This window comes from Pseudoliparis swirei, chromosome 21 (genome assembly GCF_029220125.1).
Source record: "Pseudoliparis swirei isolate HS2019 ecotype Mariana Trench chromosome 21, NWPU_hadal_v1, whole genome shotgun sequence".
In the NCBI taxonomy this organism is placed as follows: Eukaryota; Metazoa; Chordata; class Actinopteri; order Perciformes; family Liparidae; genus Pseudoliparis; species Pseudoliparis swirei.
The window spans coordinates 12787206-12814502 of record NC_079408.1 but is presented as its reverse complement, the minus strand read 5'-3'; the positions used below and the strand labels follow the sequence as shown (position 1 = coordinate 12814502).

Genomic DNA, 27297 nt, shown 5'->3' with positions numbered 1-27297 from the left:
AGTTTCCCAGTGAGTTGTGGACATGTTTTTTCAGAATCCTCTCTGTACACCGGCTTTAGTCTATTTCCAGGCTTTATTGCGCGCACGGGTTGGTGTTTTATCGCTCACCTTGATGCGTAAAAAGGCGCGTGCTTGTACTTGCGGACTACCACGTTATCGATATATCCTTGAGGGGGAGGGAGGGAGGGAGTGTACATAAACGTGTTTGCCAAACACAGCAGTGATGCAAAGTCTGGTAGGTGACTGCTCTCCCCATGGGTGCTGACGCGGACCAACACGCCGGTGGGACCAGCGCTGGGGACCCGCGCACTTAGTTGTTTGCAGGACTCTTTGGATTTAGTGCCTTTAATAACTGAAGCCGTCCAAGGTCGTGCATATATTTTAACACACAATGCTTCTTAAATATGTGGCACCCGTTTGCGAATGTTGCATAAAACGAATCGAGGTAAGTGCGCCTGAAACGTGTTATGGTCTCGTGCGTAACTTTGTGTGTAAACGCGCCGTCTGTGCGTGCGCTATGTCGCGTTCATGTTATGGGATGTGTGGACGTATAGTCGTGCTGCATTTTAGGAAGTGGCATATTAGACAATCTATATTCCCACGAACTTGCGGTCCATAAATACCAGCACGAAGCATGCAGGAGAAGAGTTGTGCACACCTCAGAAAGCGTCCGTCTTTAATAATGTGTATGGGTGAAATGAAATGCATCCTGAGATGGTTTAAAGCCTCTCTGGAGGTCTCTAAAACAATTTTCTTTAATAATAAATTTATATTTTTCCTGCATATAAAGTTCATGGGAATAGATTTTCTGATGCCACTTAGAAAGCTGCTGTAAAACTATAAATCCTCTCAGTAACACAATTTAGCCAAATGACAGGTGACATTGAACACAATCAATAAGGAATAGGATATTCAGTCACAGATAGCCTTTTTAACTCTGATACAAAGCATCATGCTGGTCTTGGACCACACAAAGTTGAGCACCAAATCAGCTATGTATTTCCTGGGACTGTAAGCCACTGCAGATACAACAGTTTCCTGGTTGCTGAGCACTGTGCCTTTTTCTTGTCTTGTCCACTGGGGAAAATACATCTTCTGTCATCACTCTGTAGCATGACACAGCAGAATGGGAAGTCCAGGGCATTGAACGCAAAAGCTGAATCTGCAGTTTTGTCACGAAAAAAGACAGGGCGATTCCAGAGAAAGCCGGACAGGAAATTATGTCAAACCTGTGTGATCTGATAGCTACTTATTTGCAGCTCTGCACTTTTTTGATGGGGAAGACCTATTCAAAATAGAAAGGAGGTCGCAAAGCATTCAAAGGCAACTATCCCAAAGCCGAGATGCACTTTTAATAGCATCCTCCTAGCAGCACCATGTGACATTTCGTCTTTAGTGCCACTAGATGGTCTGAATTGCTGAGCTCTCTCTGTGCACCTGTTTGACACAACTTAGTTATTAATGACACATGTCAAAGGCATCAGCTCACGTGAGCATCCGGTCATCTTTCGAAAAGCGTCATGTTTCATACCTGGAGTGACAAAGCACTGCCACTCGGGGACTATGACTTCCAATTTAAAATAGCAACATGGTTGAGGCAACTGATGTTGGCAGATAAAGGTGTTAACCTTTAGTTTGAACACAGTCCTGGGTGGTACATTTCCACCAGAATGGAGAGAGGTGGAGAGAAAGAGAGGTGTAGAGAGAGAGGGAGGGTGAGAGAGAGAGGGAGAGAGAGAGAGTGTTTACACAGTTGAGATTGATGCATTCTCACGTAGGCAATGGCAGAGGTAAAAAGGTCACGGATAATCCTCACACACTTCTATAAAGTTATTTATAGTGGCCATGTTCTTTAAATATTTTTTTAATGACAAACGTCCGAGTGCATGGAGACATCACTTTGCCTCTGAAACTGCAATATTAATTGGTTTATGTTAAAGATTATTTAAGTCCTGGGACCAGATTGTTGATCGAAAGTTTGCATGCATATATATAAATATATATTTATATGGATAGGGATATATACATATATATATATATATATATATAAATATTGCACAATGATTATGTGAAACATAGGGTTGGTAAAGTTTGGACCTATGTGTCATTGACAGTCTGCGCCGTGACGTTAGAGTAAAGGGGGCACGGAGGTTAAGATGATTACACGACTGACCTCAGCGGTGGCAAACCTGCGGTATTAGCTTCACCTTTTTCTTTTCTGCCATTAAGATTAATTTGTTCTGGTTATCTTGGGAGTCTGGGGACTTAATCTAGCTTGTGTCTGACCTGTCTGCCTGGGAAGATCTTGGGTATTTCCTATCATCCTCTCTGCGTCACACAACCAGGCTTCTGTGAAAGAAGAGCATTCAGCAACGTGGCACGGAGGAACGATGCCAGACCCACGGGACCCACAACAAGCAGACACCCTCTCATTGCGAAGTGCATCGAGCTCAGTGTGTGCTTTATTCCCAAAAAATTCACCCTATTCTAAATTTGTGTAAAACAAGGATACAGTCATTTCTGCACTGTCATGATATCGGCAGGTTTCGGTTCAGAATCCAGGATGTCACATGGTTTCCGAGGCCGTCAGACTGGTAGCGAAATGAATGAGCTACCGCTGCGCCATGCCGATTCCACAGGATCTACACGCCCGAGTAGTCCGTGAACTGTCGCCTGTGACAACAATACCTCAAAGGGTATTGTTTTGTAATTGACCTTTGACCTCACAGCAAACAGAAATGTGGAATTTTGTCAAGTCAAACTGAAACAGGGATTTTTGTTTGCATACTTACTTATCTGAGAAGCCCCGGATCTGAGCAGGTCATAGGACGTTCACGGGGGCGATGAAGTATTTGTCGACAAACGATTCAAAGATTGAAATAATACCTCATTACCCCCTGAAGGTTGGGCCTTTTTTTCTTCTTCGTGTGATGCATGAGCAATTCGTATAATGATGACGTCATCAGACGAGGGCGCAGCGGAGATGTTTTACAAAAGATACAGTTGTTCCTAAAGTCTTGTGGTGTTCGTATATTTATAATCTGAAGAAAGAAAAAAAAAGAGACTAAATGAGAAGCGGATCGCTGTCTCACGTACGCAGGCAAATATTAAAATGGTTCCTTCTTCAAAACTGGACTAATCACACGTCTTAGAACAGCAATGATGGTAGTTTTTTTGAAGGAGATCCGGTCCCTGTAGGAATGTGACTTTAAATCGTGGCTGTCACCTGTCACAGGGTTTTAGTTCCCCCCGGTAGCAACGACCGAGCCGGCCTTTAGCATTCTGGGACCATCGCACATGGTCCGGGTGAACGACTGCATCGATCTGAGGCGTATCTGTCGCCCCTGTGTTCGGCAGGACTGCTTGCCTTGCTGTTGATGGTGTTGGAGTGGACCCGGCCCGGCCTGCCGTCCCCGCTGAGGCCCATCTGTGACCTCAGGGTCCTGAACCATTTCATTAAAGAAGCACAAGACGCAGAAGTCGCTATGGTGAGAGGAACACGTATGCACTCTGATCTCAGGGCGAACGTCTACGCCCCCCCCCCCCCCCCCGGGGTGAACACTAACACCACGCCTTCATGTTTCCTCAGAAGTCATGTCGAGAAGGATGTAGCCTGTTAGAGTCTGTCACTGTTCCCCAAACCAGAGTCGACTTTGATGTCTGGGAGAAGCTAAATGTAAGTAGCTAAAGGGCAAATCTGTACGTTAAAGCGGCCGACGACCGCTTTGCATCAGCTGTGAAGTCCAGAAACATTCGCGGCCTTTTGGGGACAAGCGACTCCAGAGAATTACAATGGCTCTTAAACTTTTATCCCCGGTCTCTCTCTTTTTTTTTTTTTTTTTCTGGCAAGGGATTAGAGCAAGCCCAGGAGGTGCAGTCGGGCTTATGGCTCCTGCAACAGGCCCTCAGCTTGCTCCGGACCTCCGTCACCAACGCAGCGCTGCACAGCCACATAGACAACTCCATCAGAAACCTGCTCAGCATCAACGCCGTGCTGCGCAGCCTCAACATCCCGGTGAGTGACACGCCTACGGAACCAGAAAGTACTTCACAGGGGAGTCCAGACGCTGGAGGAGGAAGTGGAGGGCTGACTCTACACAGACCCGTTTGCTCTGTAGGCCAACTGTCAGGGGTCCAGGAGCGGGTCAGTGAGGGTTTTGAGGTGTAATGCGCTCAAGAGACCTCACGACCCCAGAGGTCAGGGCCACGAGCCTGTGTTCATCAAGTGAGTGATGGTGGAGGCCTCGAAGCCGGCTGCTACGTGACATGTCTTTCAGGGAGGTGTTGAAGAAGTCTGTGTTGATCTGCACTTCACACATTTCATTTATTTACACTACACACATACACACACATTTCATTTACACTACACACATACACACACTTTGCATTTTGCACACTGTCTATTAAATATTTTTATATTTAATTTAATTTGTCATTAGTATTGTGTATTGTGTATGCATATATGTTATATATATACACATATATTTTATTTTATTTTTTTACTTTGTATACTCTTATATCTTTCATCCCTGTTTTTTTATATTTTATTTTTTATTCTTGTGTGTTTAGTTTATTGGTGCTGCTACTGTGACGACAAATTTCCCCTTGGGGATTAATAAAGTATATATCTATCTATCTATCTATCTATCTAAGTCTGTGAACCCCGGAGACAGCTGGTCAGCACAAGCTGGGGGAGGGGGGAGGGGAAGCTGGTGGACAAGGTCATGGCGGTTGGGGTCAGGACTGTGTCACTGTCGTTTCAGAGCGACAGTAAAACTCCTTCAGCTCGATTGCCAGGCGGAGGTCATTCAAGGAGTGTGTGAGGGGGGGGCAGAGTACTAAAGGGTCGCTGAGGGCCGGTCGTTTAGCGTCTCGCTGGGAACCCTTTGGTGTGAAGGGAGCCTGGAGGTTGGAGGAGTGCAGCAGCAGGGTTGATTTCATACGGTCTGTTGCTTCTCTCCCCAGTAATAGAGACACTGAGGGATGTCACGGGACGATTCCCTGGAAGTGACTTTCATAGTAAGACTGAAGCTTCTGTCATTCAATTCAGTTTATTATATGACCAATTTGCCTCACAGTGCTTTACAGTCTGTACAGCTGAAGGAACAGGCTGTGCTCTGGGTCACCGAGAACAAGAGAAATAGAAATAAAAAAAATTCACAAAGCCTGGAGAGTAAATGTAATTTCTTGAAAGGCACACAAGCCAAAGGAAATGCCATAAACTCCGTCAATCAGATGCATTCATGTGTTGCTTTGTGGCATGTTGTAGCACAAAAAAATGAATGTTTATTTGTGTTGTCTTTTAGGAATACAGCCCACCGACGAGTGCAGCGGGGCTCGAGGGAACGTGGACGGCGGCCTCTGCAACCGATTTGCTTCAAGTCCACGTCAACTTCCTGCGAGGCAAAGTGCGCCTCCTCCTGCTGGACGCACAGGCCTGCCAGCAGGACGTCAGCTGATCGCTGATCTCACCAAGCCTCTCTCCCGGCGTCGGAGCTCGTTTGTGACAAGAGGAGGGACTCGACACTGTTGGACCTGCGGAAAGAAAGAAGGAGGACGCGGTCCCTCCGCTCGAAAAGGGGGAATACCCGGGGAAAAAAGGAGAGGACAGTCCCAGCCGGGCTTTCGGATGGACGGGAGATGATTGCACCTTGGAAGGTCGACGTGAGACACGGACACGGTGACGCGCACACTGACCAAAACGAGGCCTGTGGGAAGCACCGCTCCCATCGCTGGTCTACTGGCACTCTCTTGCACTTTGTGTGTGGATGTTCTTCTGTGTGTGTGTGTGTGTGTGTGTGTGTGTTAATGCTGCACGTTTTGATATGTATGCAGTGCGTGCATGTGTGTATGTCTGACCCCTACACTCACCTCTTTGAAGTGAATCGTGGAGTTAAACACCCAGAAAATATTGATCGCACCTGGAAATCAGAGCACTGGGGGGTTGCGACAGGGGCGCCGTTTTCCACGACCGCTGCCAAAAGGCAAAGGTCGAATGAGGCCTCATCCCACGAAGCCTTTGCAACTATCTGCTCTTGAATATTTTTATATATTTGTACAAGTTGTGCAATTGCTATTTATACAGGTTTTCTACTTTTAAGCTCCAGTCTTAGTGTTTTTTAGTGTCTGATCTTTAAGGTTTCACCATGTTCTCAGCCATGCACACAGCCATCCGCCTTCTGCCGTGTGTGCCATGTATCCAACTATGAGAACCAAAGCAATAAGAAGTCGGGTCACAGTGAAGCAGAGGTCGCAGGAGGTGGTCGGGGGGGGGGGGGATCGCGTGAGACTTCGTTATCTGTGTTTTGGTTGTTTGCCGAACCGACACTCGGCCAGGAGTCTCCACGCTGATAGCCAGACTGACCGGACAAAGGGCCGTTTGCTGTAATTGCAAATTCTTTTCCAGGATCTGACGTTGAAACCTTTTACTTGTTCGTCGTCAAACAGCAGGCCGGCAATTAGTCAGTCACGGGAACTCGAGGCTTTCCAGACGACTGATGCTCAACTCCTGTGAAGAGTTCTTCCTTGTTGTTTCCCGTATTATTATTTAATCTTGTTGTGAAAGCACAAGATGCTAAGTGTGTTTGTACATGTTGTCCTTCCTGTTATTTGTGTTGTCACTGTATTATTTGCTATTTAAATACAAAATATTATTCTTGGATAAAGAAAAGGATGGAAACACGACGAGGGGAAGTCCACTTACTTCATTATCTCGCAGTGGAGTCGAAGAGGTGAGAGTCAAAGACACATTCCAGCACATTTTATTCATTTATACGATTTATTCTTTTGTCAAGAAATCAAATACACTGTCTTCCTAAAAACAGGTGCATTACACATTCATTTTGAACATGAACATTCAGAAAATTGAAATAGATTTAGCCTGCTGACATCTAGTGGACATTTACTAAAACACTTAAATATAAACTTTAGTATTCTTCATTTATTCTAATTGTATATTTGACAACAAACCGATATGAAACTTGAACCCTCAGTCGGGCCTCGAAATTAAAGACACTTGTACGTTGACATCTGGCAAAGCCATGTCTACAAGTTTATAAATGATAGAGGTTTCACCTGATGCTTCAAGACATGCAATGTAAAAAAGAACAACGCTACAATGGGAACAATTTGCAAGTGACGAGACCAACAAGCTCAATATTTTCCGTCAACTGAGGTTGTCCGAGTCGGAGTATTCCAACGCAGTTTAATGAATAACGCTCAGCCCACACATTGTTGTTTTCACAAGGGAATGAATCGGACCTGAAGGCTCCCGGAGAGCCTCTGCCTGACACGCCCGCGTTCAGCTCACTGGGGGTCGGGGTAGAACACCTTAATGTGAATGGCCGAGTTGTTGCGCGTGCGCGTCATCGGCCCCCCGGCCTCATCCGGATCTTCAGGCTCCAGGTCGTCTACGAGCTCCACGGTGGACGTGTTGGCTGCCAGCTGCAGCGCCCCCTGGCTGCCGGCCTGCAGTTGAAGGGCGATGTTGATCGCCCTGTTGATGGCCAGGCCCAGGCCGTGGACACAGATCTCCCTGTGGCCCCCGCCTTCCAGCAGCTTCTTGCAGCGTGCCAGCTGAGCGCGGAAATCTGTCTTCATGTTGACGTAGACGTCGTTCCGCCTCTTCGGGAGTTTCCGGGGGAGACGCTTCCTCAGGGTGTACTCCACCGGGTCCATCTCGACAGCCGGAGAGGTGGCGTCCGTGTGCACTGGTGCCGTCTGAGGCAGAGAGGACATTCCTGGGCTGCGTGGCTCCGTCATGTCTTTCAGTGAGTGCTTTAGGTAGCAGCGGGGGCCAAGCGAGCAAGCTGAGAAAATAAAGCCAGTCGGCAGTCGTTAATGAAATGGGATCATGATCCCTACCAGCGAACAAACAGGCATTATATTTTGGGGTCGCCACTTCATCTCTTTATCTGCTGAATAGATACATTATATAAGTAAATATGAACTAATTCACATCATGATTTCCCAAAGTGGTTGAAAATGTCTTTAAATTCTGCAACCAGTCCAAATCCCAAACACACCGTAAAACTGAGAAGCTCTAAATTATTAAATAGTTTGCATTATTGCTTAAAAGATTATTTCACATTAATTTAGGTCCATCAATCAATAGTTTCAGCTCTAAATCAGCAGTAATTTCAGTGATATTACTATTTAAAAATGCAACTGAAGTTCAATTAATAGATTCCCACTAATTCTGATCAATACAAATGTCACATTCCCTAAATCCACCTTCTTAGATGTGATGACACCTGACTTTCTTTGGGTTTTGCACTGATGGTTGGACCAAACAATACATTAGTGGCTTCAGGAAATGGTGATTTAATTTTGTATTACACATTTAGAATATTTTATACCAAAGAATTCATCAAGAAAATTAGCAGATGTATTGATTATAGTCATTTACATCTATATAGGACTGGAAAGAATGAATACTAGTAAAAACTAAATTGTACTATATACACCATACGTGTCAAACTCATGGCCCGCGGGCCAAATGTGGCCCGCCACGTCATTTTATGTGGCCCGCGACGGCATGAAATAAATATGATGCCTTTTCTTAAAAAAGGGAGGAAAAAAATCTTGTGCTTTTATTTTGAAGGTCTTTTTTTGTGTGCAGCGGACTGCGGTCTGTTCACGCTCCTTCATGCTGCGTTCACGCCAGAGGAGAGGCGAACCCTTGCGTTGCTTTACTAAATGTACTCGCGTGAGTTCAGTCGCCGGACTATTTGTCACGTTTTCTTCACTCGCGCTTGAAGCGCCGGAGAGGGGGCGTGGCTTATCGTGGCATATAACAGTTCGTTACCACCGTCCACCACGGAAGAAATACACACTCTTTGTTCTGTTGAGGAAGTCCCACACACGTCGGACAACAAGCCCTCGAGTCTGGGTTAATAATATTAATATTACATTATCCGTAGCCGCACGCAGCTTCTCCAGGAGCTGCGTCTGGATGACGGCCGCTTCCAGACGATCGATATCCTCCGTCGGTTCTGATTCAACGGGATGACGTCGGTGACGTCACGCGGAGCATTTCAACAGTCTCACCTACTTTTACCGCCAGAGTTTAACAAATCAGCCCGAATGAGGCGCATTTTTCGCGTCCTGTCATTCACGCGCCCGGCGGACATCCAGACGCGCGTGCGCGCGTGCGTGCGTGACCACATTGACTTTGTATTAACAAACATCCCCAGTTCCCCTATTATGAATTCCTCCATCAGGTCATGTCAGTGGTCACTAAGGTTGAAGTGAGTGCTGCTTCATGTTGTTCAGTATTTATAATATAGTCAGAAGAAAAGTTAATGTTGAATATGTGAATCTTTTTTAATTGCCCTTGTTTAATTTATTTATAGTTTGTGTATAAAAGCTGCTCCTCAAGACTCCACTGACTTCAGGTGCATTCTATTCAGTGGTGAGACATGAATTCAGTGGGTTGACATAGATTTACATCTTTTTAAAACCAGACTTTAAATTCTGCATTTAAGCTAACTGTTTTTCGAAATTAAAGCACTTGTATTACATGTGATGTTACAAGTATTTAAATGATACTGAGGTTTCACTTGATGCTTCATAACTGCAATGTAAAGAACTAACTTGTGTTGTGCAAGTGAGTATACCAACGGGTTCAATATTCCGTCAACTGCATTTGAAGTATTCCAACGCAGTTTAAATCTCAGCTTGTAGTCACAAGGGAATGTCATGAAGGGTGAGAGCCTCTGCCTCCACAGACCAATTGACCCACACCCAGGCAGTGGACACAGCCCCAGTGGCCCCGTCCACAGAACTGTGCAGCGTGCCAGTGGAGAACCAGCTCAACCCGGAGAGTGGCCAGTGAAACTGGGCCGGAGAACACATTCCCAGGCCCAGCCAGTGGAGAACCACTACCCAGACCAGTGGAGAAAGTGGATCCTGACTACCAGCGGAACAACCAGGCACTTGGGCCACCGTCTCAACTGTGAAAAGCTTTAACAAAGTTAATGAACTAATCATGTTTGTTTGATCTTTACTAAAGTAATAAATACATGAAATTATTAAATAGTTTATAATTTTAAAGGATTTATTTTATAATAATCAATCAATAGTTGCATAAATAGTAGTAATTTGTATAAGTACTATTTAAAAATACAACAAATGCAATTAATAGATTATAATTATCAGTCATCATTTAAATCCATTAGATGTGATGACCTGACGCTTTGGGGCATGATGGGATGTGGCCCTCGGTATTGACCCCTGATATACACCATACTACTAGAACAATACACTGCTTATGGAATTAATTAATGGTAATGTGGAGAACAATAGCAGCAAGTTGCATCTAAATACGAGAAGGAGACCATTACTATCAAAAAGGACACGTGTTCCAGCTGGAGAGACACGGGCTTATAAAGTACCAACATGAGCCCAGTTTTTAAACATCCGGTCACAGAGCGTCGTTTTTAAACATCCGGTGTTCCGGTTTAACAGGCGACCTTGTTAACTGGCGACTTTTCACGAAACTTATAGCTGTTCTCGTGACTGCCGCTTGGTTTAATTGTGTAAGGAAGTGTCAACCCCTCTCATATACTTAATAATATATACTATACAAACTGTGCAGCTACGTGTTGCCTTCCTATTGTCAACAGCTGTCAAAAACGGACGCGTTGCTTCAAAGTCTCCAGTTAACACGGTCGCTTCTTAGACCGTCACACCGGGTCGTTTTTAAACATCCGGTCACCGAGCGTTCCCCACGCAAGACCTATAGAACACATTAACACGGTGTTTGTGTATATCAGTGGCCTCACATATATCTCGTCTTCCACCCAAAAAAATGTGCACTCAGTAAATAACAAAAAAACATCGTTTAAATCCATTGTTAACTGACGTGACTGGGTTTATATGGAGCATGTTACGAGCCAGCTAGCCCGCTAAGCTAGCTCGCTTTACGGTAACGCGCGAGCACAGTCGCGCACACGCACCTTCAGAAGACGGTCTTGGTGAGAAGCGGACGCGTTACAGCACAGCTACAGTCCTGTCGCGCGCGTCACACGCATTTCCGGAACGGCAGCGTTCGCTTCAGCCAACTCGTGCCGGACGTTTGTTTTCTGCGTGCCCCGGAAGTAGACTGCCTCTCGTCACCAGGCAGATCAGGTTTTCAGAATAATGGAGAATTCACGTTTGAAAAAAATCCCATACAACTTTTTGTCATCTCTTAACCTTCCTCCTGTGTTAGCTTTCTGTTACCATCTCTTATGTTAACGGGTCGGTTTTGACCCGTGTCTTAAATCAGTTGTTCAATACAATAACAACAATAACAACAATTATCTATCATCCAATTTGTTTCTTATCTCTTGGTTACTTTGTTAGGCTTCCTTATCCATGAAAATATTGGTTTTAATATTTTTGGTGTGGGCCTGTGGGCCTTTTCTTTGTCAGTATACCATATTTCAATTTAAAAAATGGTCAAATGAACCTCAAGAGAATCATATAAATAAATAAATAAAGGGTTGTTGTCAGGCACGTGCACAGACATTTTGGGGGGCAGGTGCTCAAACCAAAAAAAAGGGCACCCATCGCCAAAATGATTTTTCCAAGTTAAGGAGTTGGTTGCAGCAACACTTGAAACACATTGTGTCGTGAGAAGACATGAGAGTTGAACAAAATGACATGTTTTCTATTAACAATTACAATTTATTTTCATTTACAAAATAATAGGAGCCAAAAATGCCATATAATAAACAACGTACTAACCTCGACCGTTCGGTCATGCCGGGAAATATCAAACTTCTGTAAAAACGTTATAAGGCCTCAATCTGATATTTCCCAGCATGACATCACTCTTGGTTAGTAAGAAGCTATTACAAGTGTTGTTTTTTCTTGCGTTTACTCTTTTCACCCTCTGCAATTACTCATGTTGTGTTACCTGACTATTACTGAGGGGTATTAGAACACATCTCTGATATAAATTTGTTTTATTTATTTTTAAATTTTAATATTTTAACTATAGTAACATCTATGGTGTTCGGGTCAATTTCGACCCATATATATTTACTTCAAGAAAAAGGCTAAAAAGTATTTTTTTCTCAGCAATAGAACTTTAATACACACACAAAATGAAAAGCAGAATAAGTCATAACACAAAACATAGATTTGCAAGGTCAAACAAACAACCAATCAATCAAGCAAATCAAACCAATATAAATCAATTACTAGTTCCAAAACTAATAAATAACTAAATCAGAGTAAAAGTCTCTGTGTGCAAGAACTTGCATGTGTATGTGTGTGTTTAGATGCATGTGTGGCAAACGTGACACTTTTAGTGTGTTCTTTGCAGAGATATTTCTTACAGTTGAAGCACAATACGTGTGTCTTTCTGTCCTTACTGCTTGGGCAGACCTCACACCTCTTACTTTTAGAATCAGGTGGCCTGAGTCATGGCTGGTAAAGAAATTGTCACAAGTGATATTGTGACCCTGCAGTCCAGTAGTCATATCAAGGACCACACGTTTTCCTTGGTTTTTCTCAGGGATGCCACTCGCTGCTTTGCCTGTGTAAATCTGTAGATTCTGTAGATAACAATGCAAAATGAGAATCCCCTAAAGCTCACATGATTGGGAGAGGAGCTGGCTGTCACTGTGTTGGCTGACAGTGCACTTGTGATTTCAGTTTTGGCTCGAATTATTGCTTTATAATCTTATTTTTATAACCGGGTCGAAACCGACCCTAACAGCACAAAGGTCATAATTCCAACCAGAGCATTTTATAATTTAGTGAAACAAAATGTTTTTGTTTTATTTTGTTGAAATAGAGGTTCCTGACAAAGTCAAAAAGCCTTGATGCAAATAAACAAATGTATGTGGTTCTTTTATGCATTTAAAACCTAAAACGGGTCGGTGCCGACCCTAACACAAGAAGAAGGTTAAAGAGGGATTGTAGCAATATAGTTGACATAGCTCAATCAAACATGCGCATATAACATATACAATATTTGAAACAAAAATTGACAGCAAAAATAATAAAAATGTGCAATCAAATACAACTGAAAGGAGTACAATATGTAATTGAAATAACTTAAATCCGGACTATACTTCAAGTAAGTCATCAGAATCCAGTCAAGTTATCTGGTAATTATTCAATAAAGAGAGGTGTTTGATTCACAAGACAATCACATAAACGTATATCTCCATTACTAACAGAGACAGCTGATCCATTGTATACATTGATTAATAGTATTAATCTGGCCAGAGCATATCTTCACATCCTTAGATAATGTCACAGATTGTTATCATTGGGATTGATTTTGACAAAGTTCTCAACCTGGTGAGAATCAAGAATCAGGAAATAGTAATCATCAATCAAAACATTATATTGAGTGAAAAGAGTTCTAAATACTACATATTTAACAGTAAGGCAAGGCAAGTTTATTTGTATAGAACATTTCAACAGCAATGCAATTCAAAGTGCTTCACATAAAACCATTAAAAGCATCAAAACCTAATGCAAAAGAAAACAAGATTTCATAACAAATAAGAACATCCATTAAACCATTAAAAACCATCAAAAATAAAGAAATAGAAGAAAAGTTGCAGTGCAGTGAGAGAAATAAAAGTACAATTATGTTTTTACTTTGCAGTCTCTTGCTTCTAAATCTTTTTCTTACTGGTAAATCAATCATACAAAGACTGAGATTGCTCAATTCTCTCAGTTGTAATAAGTGTTATGTGTTTATAAAGGGTGGAGGATGAGTTCATGACTCTCAGCCAGAACAAAGAAGCTGTTCTAAAGTCTAATGGCAGCTGATTGTTCTGCATCTCTTCCAGACGGCAGCAGGGTGAACAGGTGGTGGCTGGGGAGGGTTTGTCTTCCTCCTCTCAACAATATCACTGAAGCCTCGTAGATATGTGCCAATGATGTTCTGGGTCTTTCATCACCTGCTGTAGAGCCCTCTGGTCCTGTGTTGTGCTCATCCCAGACCAGTTTGTAATGTTTGCAGTCAGGAGGCTTTTTCTTGCTCCTCATGGAAAGCTGACAATAAATTGTCACAGGACTGTTGTCTTTAATCTTGTCATATTATAATTAGGGATGGGTATCGCTTTGGTTTTTTCCGATACCGGTGCAAAACCGGTACTTTTAAAACGATACCGGTGCCTAAATGGTGCCTGAACTGATACCTTTTTTTTTTAAACGCACAATGAGGACATTAAAAACCTCTTTGGCCATATTCCCTGTAGAAGCCGTTATCATGGCGCACTGACAAACAACGGATATCAAACTGTTAACATACACAATATATGTTCTCCATCATATGATGTGATATGTATTGTCATGTGCAGACCTTATAGGGTTAATCCTGTCACTGTGTTGATGGGCAAAGAGAACAACCAATCAGAGGGACTGAAGATGACACGTGACAAATAAAGTTTTGCTTCTGACAGCGAGAGCTCCACTGAAACAAAGTGACGCCCCACGGTCTTTATTCCTCCGTCATTATATTCCCGGTAACACCGGGTATACAGCCGGGATCGCTGTACACCAACACATCTGCTAGCAGACTGTCACGCTCGTAGCTACGAGCTAGGTTAAACATGGTTATAATGGCTAATTTATTATTTCTTGGGCTACTTTTATGAATGCAAGACTTGCAATAAACGTTACGGTACTAATCTGAGTTCAGGCTGCTCGTCATAATCGGTCTCCACGTGTTCAGGGGGACCGGTGACGTCTTCCCATCGTGCCCAGCCTGACGCTGGTGTGCTCGACACCGGCTCACTAGTCACACACGGCGCAGCCTCCACTGTCAAACTTAAATATGATAGGCTATCGTAACCTGCTGACAGGGCGGAGTCACCTGAGAAGTTCATAACAATAGTTTTTTTCAATTTCAATCGGCTCAGGCACCGGAAAGAAGCACCGAAACCTTAGTTGCGTTTCGGTCCGGGTATTACCGGTTGTATTGGAACCGGTACCACATTGGCACCGGTTTCCGGTACCCAACCCTAATTATAATGCCATGATACTATTTGTGATCCTCCTTTTTATCATGTAAAACAACTAAGATGTAAATGTTCACAGGAGGATAATGAATATTTCTGAGGGTGTGCACCTCTGTAACCACAATGCGTGGAGTCCTCCTCACTTGATGTTGAAAGACTCTTTGAGGCTTTCCTCTGCTTGCTGAGGTGTAATCATGTTCCACGTTACAGGAATATCAGCAGGCTCTGCTTTGAATGCTTTGGCGAACTTGTTGTTGAATTTGGCGAGTACATATTTCCAGTAGTCTGATGCCTCAAGGCTTCCATCTGGTGAGATCTTCCAGTCAGGGAAAATGGCTTTGTAATCCTTGTGGTGGTGTCTTTCCCAGTTTGTAGCACCACACCGAAAAGTGCTGTTTGGTGTGATCACAAGAGAGGAGCATATATCAGTGCTAAGTATCTGTGAGAGAGAACATCTGTATTGACCCAGAGCTATCGACCGATGTAGTGAAGCAAAGTGCTCGCTATGTTCTTGTCCTCCTGCCTCACAAGGCGCTGAGCAGAATGGACACTGCTTACCACATCCAATCAGTTTGGTGAAAAGCTCCTTCTGAGGATGGACATTTAATTGTATTAGTTTCATTAGGATGTCTGTTTCATTAAACTCCTCTTGAAGGACTTGTGCCATGTCCTTCACACACTCAGTCAGCCAGTGAGCAAACTGCTCCTGGTCGGCATTGTTCAGGATCATGAAAGCACCAAGAGCATCCTGGGAAATGACCAGCTTATCACCAAGTTCCTGACAGACGTTTTTAACAAATGACTCCAAGTTGGCACTCTTTTCTGTTTTGGCTTTGTTGACAGCAGCATTGATGATCCTGATACTTGACTGAACATGTCGATCCTCAAACTCAAATATCGTAGATGCTTCGGAGAAGCGTTTCACTATTTTGTCGAGTATCCAATTCTTGACATACTCTTCATAGGAGCAAATGTAGCTCCGATAGTTCTCAAAGTCATCCTTTCTAAGCAAATCCAGTAAAACTGAGTACTGGAAGGACATCCGTGTGCTGAACTGCTCATTTGTCAGCATTTCTCCAATGATATCAGGACCCAGGGACCGGTAGACAAAGTCTTCGACTGCAGGCTTCAGGCAGCAACGCGTGAATTCTTCTGCCTTCTTTTGGCACTGGTCTCGGTTATGGAATACATCTTTAAAGTCAGTGCGAAACTTTTCCTTGTTTTGATTCAGACATCTGGAGGGATCATTCGCCTGTATGTAATCCTCATGCATTTTCTGAAACTGTCTGGCTGCAAAGCCACAGATGTGCTGTTTCAGGGAAACTTCAAACTCGATGTCTGTCTGAACATCCTGATTATTTTGCAGCCTCTCATCAATCACTTTTAAAATCTCCTGGATGTAAGTGTCATGGTAATTGTTTTGTCTTTGCATCTTATCACTTATCAACTGTTTGCAATGATCAATGATGCAATCTGCAAAGTGTTGCACAGCTGTTGTGTGACTTTGAACATTGAACACCTTACTCCATGTGTCTTGACAACGCTTTAAGAATCCTTCAGCTGTGTATATAAAAGGATCCCGTCCACAATCTTGCAGCCTGTTTTGACTTAACAATGTAGATGCATGACTTCCCTTATGTAATACATCTTCTCGCAGCTGGTGAGTCACACTGTTGTAAATGTCATCAAACTTCATTTCTTCAAAGGAAAGTTCCTTCTGCGTTTCAGTCCACATCTTGTCAAATTCTTCATCCAGCTCCTTTTCTGTCATTTGGATATTTTTCTTCTGACACTCTTCTATCAATGCACGCACTCTCCCCTCCAATTCTTTTGTGTGGTTCTCCTTGATTTTTTCAAGTTCTGTCATCCCGTTTCTGATGTCAGCTGCTGCTGTGAGCTGATTAAACACGGAGCTCTGCATTTGTCGTCGAAGACTCTTAGCACCGTTTGCAAAGCCTTCTTTGTATTCTTCAACGAGGTAGACATGACCCTGTGCCAGGTTTTCAAGAAGCTTTGTCTCCCATTCAGACAGAATTGTGGAAGCTTCACTTTTCAACTGCTTGACACATTCTGACATGTCAGATATCTCAGATTTACCAGCAACGGTACCAAAGTTGCGAATCCTTGTTTCTGCATCTGTAACCCACGTGTACATGAGTTGTCTGAATTCCCATTCCCATTTGTTGAATTCTGTGCACAGCTTCATGTAGGCATCAGCCACCAGGCTGTTTCTGAAGCTGAAGATGAAGTTTTCATGCTTTACTGCATTCCAAAGACTTTTCATCCACTCTGTAAACTCCAAGATATCATTAGCAGATGACTCACAACTTCCCAAAACATGGATTATGTTCTTCTTCAGCTCATACACAGCTTCGCTGTACCCGGCATTGACTGGTGCCATTGGTGGGCTTCCATTCCAGAGTCCAGGAATATAGCAGTTCCCGGTGTCTGGACTGTACTCCATCACATCACTGAAGTTCTTGTTCTCTTCTTTCTTTTCCATTTTGGCTGCTGCCTGGGTCATCTCGTTTAACTGTTGCATGAGCAGTTTCCTGTCTCGTAAGTTCTTCTCATGGGCTGAAACGTCTGACACATTCTGGTGAACAAACTGACATTTGGGCTTTTTGCCCACCTCTTTCATCCGGAGGAAAGCATGCACGACTATTTGTAGGATGTCTTTCATTTCGGTTGAATTCTCCATTGCAATATTGATGATGGTGACGTCACTCAGCCCAACAACAAGTGTTGCAAGCTCATTGTCGTGCTCATGGCTATTGTCCAGTTGTGCAAGCTCTGGTGACTTTAAGCCCTCGGTGTCAATGATCATCATGAAGTCACAGTTGAGTTCTTTTTTGATATCTTCATTGATTCTGATGAGCAGCATGAAGGCCCCTCGAGTGCATCGACCACTGCTGACTGCAAACTGCACTCCAAACATAGTGTTGAGGAGAGTGGACTTCCCTGTGCTCTGAACTCCAAGAACAGTGACTACCAGTATCTTATTCAGAGGAGACATCAAGTCATTGAGCTGAGAAAGAACGTCACTAATCCATCTGAGAGGTATGTTGGATGCTTCTCCATCTACAAGCTCAAGAGGAAGTCCATCGAGTAACAATTGTGCACATAGTTTGGGCAAATGCTGTAGTTGTTCACGTGATGGTTCAGTTTCTGGAAGGGAAAGTGAAGCTTCATAGATCTGACCCATTTCACGGAAGAAGTGTTCAATCCCCAATGAGCTGTTGGATAGTTGTCTGTCAATGTCTTTGATTTCTTCTTTGTTTTCAGGATTTTTGCATTTTTCTTTGTACCGCTCCCTGAGGTCAGACAATTTCTCTCGAGACACGTTATCGAGGTTCATTCGCATCCATTTCAGGAAATAGCACCTCTCTATCTCTGGGCTTGATATTGCATTGATGAAACATGTCATTGCATTTGAAATGTCATGAGAGTTCTGTTCTTTCCGAAGTTGTGTTTTCTCTAGGAGAAGATCACTTTTGTAGTCTTCTATATTCTTAGATCCGACATTTCGAAGCCGAAATTCTTCCTTCTCTAAGCGAGTCAGTTCCTTCCATATTTGGCCTTGTAAGGGCAGCTCAGCTTCTTTGTATTGAAGGATATCTTGAATTTCAGTCGTGATGGCATCTGCATTTTTCTTGGCAGTCTGGCACTCTGAAGACTCTTCATCAACCAAGATTCCCAGTTTGTGGGCAATGTCAGCCATCTGCTCAATTCGCATCTTCATTTTTGAGTTCTCAACTACGTTGCTGACTGTTTCCCCCAATGTTTTGACAAAGTCTGCATCATTCATTTGTTTAGTTTTCAAAAGGATGTTGTTGTTAGTCAAGCCCAACTCAGCTGCTACATTTTGCAGAGCATCCATACTGAAGCGATTGCTTTGATGGTTCCCAACCAAAAATATCTGTGTCTTGTGTTGTTGGTTGGTAAGTAGCTCACATTCAGAGTCCAAGGTGTCAAAGAACACAAACACTGCTGCAGATGTCTGACACAAAAAGGAAAATTGTGTTTGAAATGAAGCAATGTCCCCTCGAAGGTTAGCTACAGCTACTGGCTCACTGAAGACGTCCATGTTTTTGTTCCCACATGGAAGGTACCAAGAGATTTCAACGAGTCCATTGGATATTCTCCTTGGACTGTCACCACACTCCATATCATGATGAACAAAGGTATCATTGCTCAGAAGCTTATTGAGAATCTCTGACTTGGACAAGGAGCACTCACCGAGTCTCACAAATGATATCATTGGAAGTTCAGACAGAACAATTCTTTCTTCAATAAAGCCCTTGGATTCGGTCAGGGACTGAGGTCTGTACTTTTTAACAATGTCTCTCATGGCCCAAAGCATGAGTGTGCACTGCTTTGTGTCACAGTTAGGAAGCAACAGAGGAACTGAAAACTGACACATGGACATTTTGAGTGACAGTTCCTGCCGTACAAAACCATCCGAGCACAGAAAGAGGGCAGTGATTATGTCAAGGGGGTTTAGCCTGTCACATGAATTTGTACTATTTACTAGATTATCAATATTTAACAGCGATCCATTACAGCTTGACTCACATGCCGATGTACGTTTCACATTCCTTGCTGTCACATTAACCATCATCAGTTTCTTTAGGAAGTACCATGGGAGATCTGCGTTACACTTGGGAGGTTCATCAGTGATGGTCTTCTTGTCTATCTGAAGTATTGTGCTGAGGGATAGCTTCTCTTTGAGGCGGTCCTCCAACCCCAGATCCTCCAATAAGCTCTCTAGATGTGTCTCTGAAGATATTAAAACAATCAATATTAAACCCATTATCGGGTAGTTCAACATTCTTAAGCACGGCTCAAAGTTGTAACATTTAAATTTGTTTTGCTGTGAAATAGTTTTAAATTGGTACACCTGCTTAACAATAAGGCCTATTTAGTTGTTTTTATTTTGTTGTTCCTATTTTGCAGTCAGTAATCTGTCAGTTTGATTATTTGGTCTCGATCAAGAATAATAGAAAGTGAAACCTCATGTTTCAGCAACATTCTGTGATTTTCTTCAGTTTTGCTATGAGCCAGACAATTTAGATTTCTAACAAGAGATATCAAAATCTAATATGCAGCCTGCCATTGAATTGTTAGCTAAATAACTTGAAAGAGATGTATTAAAGATGATCTGTTTTTCAATTTCATTTAATTTGAATCAATTCATAAATCAAAAAGGGAAATATCTATCAAACTATCAAAAGGAATGGTGAGTTTACTCGGTCGACTATTTGTGGTTTATTCGCGTCATTTGCTACATTTGTGCCAGAGAGGGGGGCGTAGCTTATCTCCGTAGCTTTAATCCATGGAAACAGTTATCGTTTACGCCATCCACCATGGAAGAAATAACCACTGTTTCTGCTTTATACCCACAAATATCGGATTAAATGCCGTCGTGTTTGGGTTCATAACATCACCCGTAGGCTCACACAGCTTGGTGATTTTCACCGACTAAGTCTAAATAATTAATATTAATATAATAATAATTATTATTATTAGAAGCCAGTTTAATTCACCAACGGCACAATGTCAGTGATGATGGGAATTTTATTTTAGCGACTCGCCGTTGTCATATCGTTAAAATAACGCCTGACGAGAACTCGCAGCTTTGGGCCAAACAACTTTGGCTCAAAGCTGAATCTATTTTAGAACGCTGATAGGCTAAATTGTATGTCACTCATTTATATCTTTAATCAGTAATTGGTTAAACTGCTTCTTAGACCCGCCTCTTCTGGCCCCAGCGCAGCTGAGACATGCAAACAGGCAGAGTGGACTGCAGGAAAAGCATATTTTGTGCAGATATCCTATTTAAAAATATTACTGGGTACATTCCATATTTGAAACACATAAATATTGACAATTTATTATTATTTATTAATACATTTATTTATTTATTTACTTTTTTGTGTTGCTCAAGGTGGGGCCAGGCCCCATGGCCCGCTTTTGGCCAGCCACCACTGCTCAAAAGACAGGGTTTCTATGAGTTCTGTCACAACACCAGATTCTCACGACGCTATTATCATGGCCACACGCTCACATGCTATGTGTGAATCATTATGTGTTATTATTATTATCTTAAAAGGGACCATGTACAGTTAAAACATAAATGTCACCATTTGATGCACTGTACCAGATTGTAGCTACAGCTAATTTGCATCTGTAGTCCCTTGACAGACCATAATAAACATACAAAATAACAAACAGTACATGATAAGACACACTACAACAGTATATGTGTGCAAACATGATGTACAAATGGCATTGATGTTGGCTTTCTTTCAACCATCATCCTTCATTGTGTGTGTGAGTGTGGTATCCCAAGGTTTTTGCATTGGCTTTGAGTGGATTACCCACATTCATTGTACCAATGTTGATCTCTACAGTAAATATTTATGAGATAGAGATGCTTGCATCTTATTCAATCCTCTTTTCTTTTCTTTTGGAAATCTTTGCAGAATTCTGGTAAAAATGTGCATAAATCTGCAACATAAATTAGAAAATTCAATGCAATAATGATTTTATTTTACTCACTTGTTTTGGCAGATGTCGCAGCTGGCTTGCTTATTCTTCCATTCCTAAGTTGTGTAGACACCAGAAGAGAGTAGCACACCCCAGGCTTCAGGTGGCTGAGAGTCAGCGTGTTTGTGTCTGTTGATTCTTGCACAACGTCTCCTTCATGGCAACAAGTCACGATGTAACTCTCCACTTCACCAGCAGGGGTATCCCAACGCAGGGACAGGGACTCACTGCTGACCTGGTAGACTGCAAACTGCACAGGAGGGTTGGGCTCTGTGCAAACAATGCAATGGTTTCACTTATAACTGGATACAGTAATACAATTGACCACTACTTTAGTCTGAAACATACCTTTACAACATATATTGAGAGCATACCTCGATAAAAGCCTAAAAACCATGCAGACAATACTTTCCTACATGCTTTTTCATTATTATAATAGTGTTATTTATATATTTTTCTGATTTACCTGTGACAGATTGCGAAGCTTTGCTTTCAGCATTGAGAGCTGCGACTTGTCCTGGAGAAGGAGCGTCTGTCATAAGAGAAGAGAGGCACATCTCAGTTCATCCACATTGCATGAAGTCATTAAATCGATCAGTTATTGCCGGTCACACTTACAGTCAGTCTGTGATGCTGGTGGAGTTTTCTCTCCTTCCCCACGGTGTAGCTCGAGGAAGGAATCCGGCACATCATAGAACTCCTTGGTAATAGATATAAATGTGTAGTGAATGAATGCATCATTCCATTCACACTACCTTGAAGGACAACAGATATTTGGATGGTAATTGTTTTCTTAATTAAGAGTTGTGCAAACCAGCTGTTTACCTCCTCTGAGTTATCCATAGTGGGTACACTCTCCGCCATCCCACACTTGGTCCAGATTATTCAAACAGCTTTTCACTGAAAGTAATAAAAGAGAAGTCTGTTACTCCGTCACCGCCAATAACTGTATATAGTACACCAAAATCAAACGGCTAAGTATAATGTGCAACCTGCTAAACTAGAATATAGACTAAAAACAACAACACAAATACTGTAATCAATTCACAGTATGATATATGCTGAATCATGTGTGTTTTGGGCCATGATAATCCTAGATTTAAAAACTATTTCAGGTTTTAAGAGGGAAAGATAATCGCTTGCAGATTGTTGCCTACCTTTGAAGATTATCCTTGGTAAAAAGTGTGTCTGTTCTATAATCCAGGACTTTTTTTTCCTACTCTTGCCAATATGCAATATCGGTTAAGTATTAGTCCTGAGGATAAACCTCTGCAATACAACTACAGGTTGAAGGCATCTCCTTTTATACTGTCTTGTGAAGTCACTGTTTTGTTTACCAGAAAGTGATTATCTGGTTTCCAGGAAAGAGAAACCTGACGTCTTGTCTCCTCCCTCTGTTGAAGTGAGAGCTAAATCAGGTATATCAGGTAGTACTGGCAACATCCCTCAAAGAGGCAAGGTTTTATATGAATAAACATCAAACAAAAAGTTTGGAAACTTGTGTTTGGTAGCTGAAGACATGGCTTGTTTTTCTTTCCAGTGATGGAGATGCCGCTCCACACCATCACACTGCTTCCACCAAAAGGTGTGACTTTATCGGTGCAGCAATCAGCATCGCGTTCTCCCCGTCTTCTCCACACTTTCACCCTACGATCCAACTTCCGTAGGCAGAATCTGGATTCCTCGCTGAACACATGTCAACATTCAAGGCAACTCAGATGGAGATCAACTCCCAATGCCTTCCTTGTGGTACTCAAGCACAACAGCTGCCTTCAGAATAACTCATCCAGCCTACAGGGCCTAACAGGTGGCTTAAAAGGTCTGTTTTTATCTTCAGCAGCTTTTCCCAGCATGATGTTCGCCATCTTCAACGCAGCTGGTTTACGAGTCTTTCACCAATGGTGTGTAGTTTGCCCTGCTTTGCGATCAGGTACGCAACTTCGTACAATGCTGCGAGGAACAGATCCGCCCGCGAAGCCCTCGCAGCGGGCCGCGGTGGAAATACAGACACATTTGGATAATGCAGTCACGCTTCCTCTCGAGTGCCTGCCACTCAGTCTTCACCCTGACGGAGCGTATTTTCCTTTGTCTCCATTTTGTGTCGCTCAGTCTGTGTTTTTTTTGTTTCCGGTTGATCGCTCACACGTGCAGATGAACTCTCGTCTCTCGGCGAAATATGTTCAAGCTCCATCTTTACTTTCCTCCTCACGTCTCATCATTTTATTCTCTTTCTTTCCTCCAGGCAAAGACATCCTGAGGGAAACCATTAAATTCATGTACACGGACTGGGCGGACAGGGACAACGGCGACATGCGGAGGAAGACGCTCCTCGCTCTGTTCACGGACCACCAGTGGGTGGCGCCGGCCGTGGCCACCGCCAAGCTCCACGCAGAGTTTCAGTCGCCGGTTTACTTCTACACGTTCTACACGGGGGCGGCTTTAGCTCAGTGGGGTAAGAGTCGTCAGGCGGCGCCTGCGGAGGCGAAGCAAGGTCAGGGATCCGATCCCGCCTCCCCATTAGTTGCAAGTCGGCGGTCTTGAGCAAGGCCACTGACCCCAGTTGCTTCCTTCGGCGATCACTGCAGCCCTTAATAATAACCACAAGGATGATGCAAATGCAGAGAACCACCTCCCTTGGGATTAAAAGTGTATATTCTGCCCTATTCTATCTACCACACCACGCTGATGGAGACGCGTCCCACGGGCCGACGCCGCCCACGGAGACGAGATACCCTACGTGTTTGGCGTTCCCATGATCGGTGCTACGGATCTGTTCCCGTGCAACTTCTCCAAGAATGACGTGATGCTGAGCGCTGTGGTCATGACTAGGGATGGGCATCGAGAACCGGTTCTGTTTTAGAACCGGTTCCCAGTGAACCGATTGTTTGGGATCGTCAGCCAAATTCTTTAACGGTTCTGCCAACGGTCCTCTGTGGCGTTGCGCATGCGCAAACTTTTTTAATTTCTTCTTCAGACTGCAGCAAACATGGCAACTAGGCAGAAGCGCTCTAAAGTTTGGCTCTATTTCACGACAAAATGACAACTACGCCACTTGTAACGTGTGTAAAAAGTCTATTTCGTCGAAGGGAGGAAATACAACAAATATGAATCAGCATTTGAACACAGCATGGAATTAAATGACAGGAATGTCATGTGTTCGATGCAGCAGCTCAGCTAACGTCGGTGCTTCATCTCTTTCTGTCCAAGGTAAACTCCTCAAAAGTGATCACAACCACTCACTGTGTGAAGCCATTTGCCTTTATTGTGTGGAGTCGATCAAGTTATCTTCTGTCCCTTCGTTTGAAGCACACATTTGAGCTCCGGCATTGGTCCCATGATCACTTCACGTTTGGATTGAAAGTCCAGTTTTGAGAAATGTTTGATCGTAACGGTGTTAATTATCGGAGGGCGTGTGTTATCAGCAAACGTTCGCGTTATCGTGTGAACCCATTATTAAACTGAGCATATCGATTTTTAATCCATTATTAAACGTAGTAAAGCGACCCTGTGAAGTGGCTGTCAATCACAGTGTGGCACCGTGATGCTGGTCGAGGGGGCGTGCCTGTGATTGGCGGAGTAGAGGGGAGGCGGGGTTAACCTGTCGGAAAACGGGAGTTAAGGGTGGTTGACGGGAACCGTTGTTGTTGACGTTCGAGCTGCTGAGCTGAGAGGAGCAGCTGTCTGTGTGGTGGATGCCCAATAAAGGAGGAGTAATAACGTCGTCCCGTCTCCGTGTCATCAGTGCCATAACGTCCGAGACGTTACAATATCATATAGCTACGCTAGCTTAGCTATAGAATCTTCCATTTTCAGCCCCCTACATTGAGGCAGACGTAGTGTTTGCCTCCCCTCTTAATGTGGCTTTATGTCAGCTCTGCAAATTCAGCGATTTTGTTAGTGCCATTTGTTTCATTGTGTAAACCAGCTTTCACTATATAAATAATCTCCATTGCCATCCAATTTAGCTGATGAGGTTCAGAGTCAGACCGGTTCAGAGGCTGGTCGTCTGTCTGGGTCACAGGCTACAGCTAGCACGTCTTGTACACCTCCTCATATCTTTGTGTTCATCCTCCAGCCCATCTGAGAGAGTGTTCTCCACGGCTGGAGACACAATAAGTCCTGAGAGATCGCGTATCCTCCCGGAGAAAGCAGACATGCTTATTTTTCTGCACAAGAATTTTTTGATGATCCATACAATTGATGGTTGCACACTTGGTATTTGCCACTCCTAGTTTCATTTTTGGCAGCTCAGTTCATATACCCTTTTAAAAAAAGGAAGGCGCACTGTAATTTCTAGGAACATGTTTAAATTAAACAGCATACATTTTATTTAAATTATGTAAGTTTTATTTTAAGTTCAAGAGGAATATGTATAAATGTTTATGGTTATATAACAAAATGTAAATGTGTATGTATACATAGTGTATATGGTGTGTGCAGCATTATAGAAAATTATATAAAAGAAAATTAATGTAAATAAACCCGTTTGTGCTCTTTTTTTCACCCCTTGCCCAATAAGAATCGATAAAAGAATCGAGAAGGAATCGAATCGTTAAAATCTTATCAATTCTCATCCCTAGTCATGACCTACTGGACCAACTTCGCCAAGACCGGGTAAGCCTTCCTGAGGATTTGATTTCGTAATGATGTCATAAGGTAAACTAGCAAGTCGAAGGGTCTTCGACTTTGGTGAAGATCTCTCTAACCCGATGTCCGTAGTATCAGGTCTGAGAACTTAAAACACTTCATTTGATGTTTAGACGTCAACGGATTGACGAAATTTGAGCCAGATGATTAAACCCTTGACTGACATGTCCCCTCTGTCCTCCATCAGGGACCCCAACCTGCCAGTCCCTCGAGACACCAAGTTCATTCACACCAAACCCAATCGCTTTGAAGAGGTCATCTGGACCAAGTTCAACTCCAAGGACAAGCAGTACCTCCACATCGGATTAAAACCTCGTGTTAGAGACAACTACCGGGCCAACAAGGTGGCCTTCTGGCTGGAACTAGTGCCCCACCTCCACAGTCTGCACGAGGCTCTTCCTCACCACGACTCGCTCGCTGGCCCGGCCAAGGCACCCACCGACCGGGCCCCGGCCGACTCGCCACCCTTACCCACCTTTGCCTCCGACCCGGAGCTGGAGGTTCAGAGCGTCCGCCAGGAGCTCTTCCCGGAGACCAGGACTACTCCACTGAGCTGAGCGTCACGGTGGCCGTGGGGGCGTCGCTGCTCTTCCTCAACATCCTGGCGTTCGCCGCCCTTTACTACAAGCGCGACAAGCGGCACGAGATGCGGCGCCACCGGCTGTCCCCGCAGCCTTGGCCCGCCAACGACCTGGCTCACAGCCAAGAGGAGGAGATCATGTCCCTGCAGATGAAGCACTCGGAGCACGACCCCCACCACGACATGGAGCCGCTGCGGCACGACATCCTGGCCGCCTGCCCGCCCGACTACACGCTGGCGCTGCCGCGCCCGACGACGTGCCGCTGATGACGCCCAACACCATCACCATGATCCCCAGTACCATCACCAGCATGCAGCCTCTCCACGCCTTCAACACTTTCCCGTCCACCGCCACAACAACACCCTGCCCCACCCCACTCCACCACCAGGGTATAGTAGGGACTGGCGCACGCAGCGCCACCCAAGGACCAGGCCGACTGGCGGGGCCGCCGACGAGAGCGGAGGCCTCCGTCTCCTCCTGTGCTCTATCTCCACTAGCAACTCCACCTCCTCAGACTCAGTAGCTCCCCGGTGGCCGTGGAGAAGCAA

The 27297-nt window shown here is 43.8% G+C and overlaps 3 protein-coding genes across 3 annotated transcripts; 1 reads left to right on the top strand and 2 right to left on the bottom strand.

The window, feature by feature from the left end:
* The first annotated feature begins 265 nt into the window (after window positions 1-265).
* epoa (erythropoietin a) lies at window positions 266-6684 on the top strand. The gene is made up of 5 exons (XM_056443206.1): window positions 266-445; window positions 3358-3488; window positions 3590-3676; window positions 3851-4015; window positions 5307-6684. Exons 1-5 carry the CDS (start codon window positions 424-426, stop codon window positions 5457-5459), a joined length of 558 nt encoding a protein of 185 aa, XP_056299181.1. The 5' UTR covers window positions 266-423; the 3' UTR covers window positions 5460-6684.
* Window positions 6685-6745: 61 nt separating this feature from the next.
* pop7 (POP7 homolog, ribonuclease P/MRP subunit) lies at window positions 6746-11081 on the bottom strand. The gene is made up of 2 exons (XM_056442698.1): window positions 10959-11081; window positions 6746-7808 (listed from the first exon to the last, which is right to left on the bottom strand). Exon 2 carries the CDS (start codon window positions 7759-7761, stop codon window positions 7306-7308), a length of 456 nt encoding a protein of 151 aa, XP_056298673.1. The 5' UTR covers window positions 7762-7808; window positions 10959-11081; the 3' UTR covers window positions 6746-7305.
* A 4030-nt stretch (window positions 11082-15111) lies between these two features.
* LOC130212162 (up-regulator of cell proliferation-like) lies at window positions 15112-22779 on the bottom strand. The gene is made up of 8 exons (XM_056443300.1): window positions 22679-22779; window positions 22347-22421; window positions 22140-22221; window positions 21988-22053; window positions 21534-21791; window positions 19560-19751; window positions 16642-19502; window positions 15112-16140 (listed from the first exon to the last, which is right to left on the bottom strand). Exons 2-8 carry the CDS (start codon window positions 22383-22385, stop codon window positions 15112-15114), a joined length of 4527 nt encoding a protein of 1508 aa, XP_056299275.1. The 5' UTR covers window positions 22386-22421; window positions 22679-22779.
* Between the last annotated feature and the right edge of the window lie 4518 nt (window positions 22780-27297).

Bases quoted from the DNA above. Each gene is read 5' to 3' on its own strand.
- epoa (XM_056443206.1), top strand. From the start codon at position 424: ATGTTGCATAAAACGAATCGAG. The intron at 446-3,357 runs GTAAGTGCGCCT...TGTGTTCGGCAG, and splicing joins GTTGCATAAAACGAATCGAG to GACTGCTTGCCTTGCTGTTG. The intron at 3,677-3,850 runs GTAAGTAGCTAA...TTTTCTGGCAAG, and splicing joins ATGTCTGGGAGAAGCTAAAT to GGATTAGAGCAAGCCCAGGA.
- pop7 (XM_056442698.1), bottom strand. From the start codon at position 7,761: ATGACGGAGCCACGCAGCCCAGGAATGTCCTCTCTGCCTCAGACGGCA.
- LOC130212162 (XM_056443300.1), bottom strand. From the start codon at position 22,385: ATGGCGGAGAGTGTACCCACTATGGATAACTCAGAGGAG. The intron at 22,054-22,139 runs GTAAGTGTGACC...CTCTTATGACAG, and splicing joins ACCAGCATCACAGACTGACT to ACGCTCCTTCTCCAGGACAA. The intron at 21,792-21,987 runs GTAAATCAGAAA...TTGTTTGCACAG, and splicing joins AGCTTCGCAATCTGTCACAG to AGCCCAACCCTCCTGTGCAG.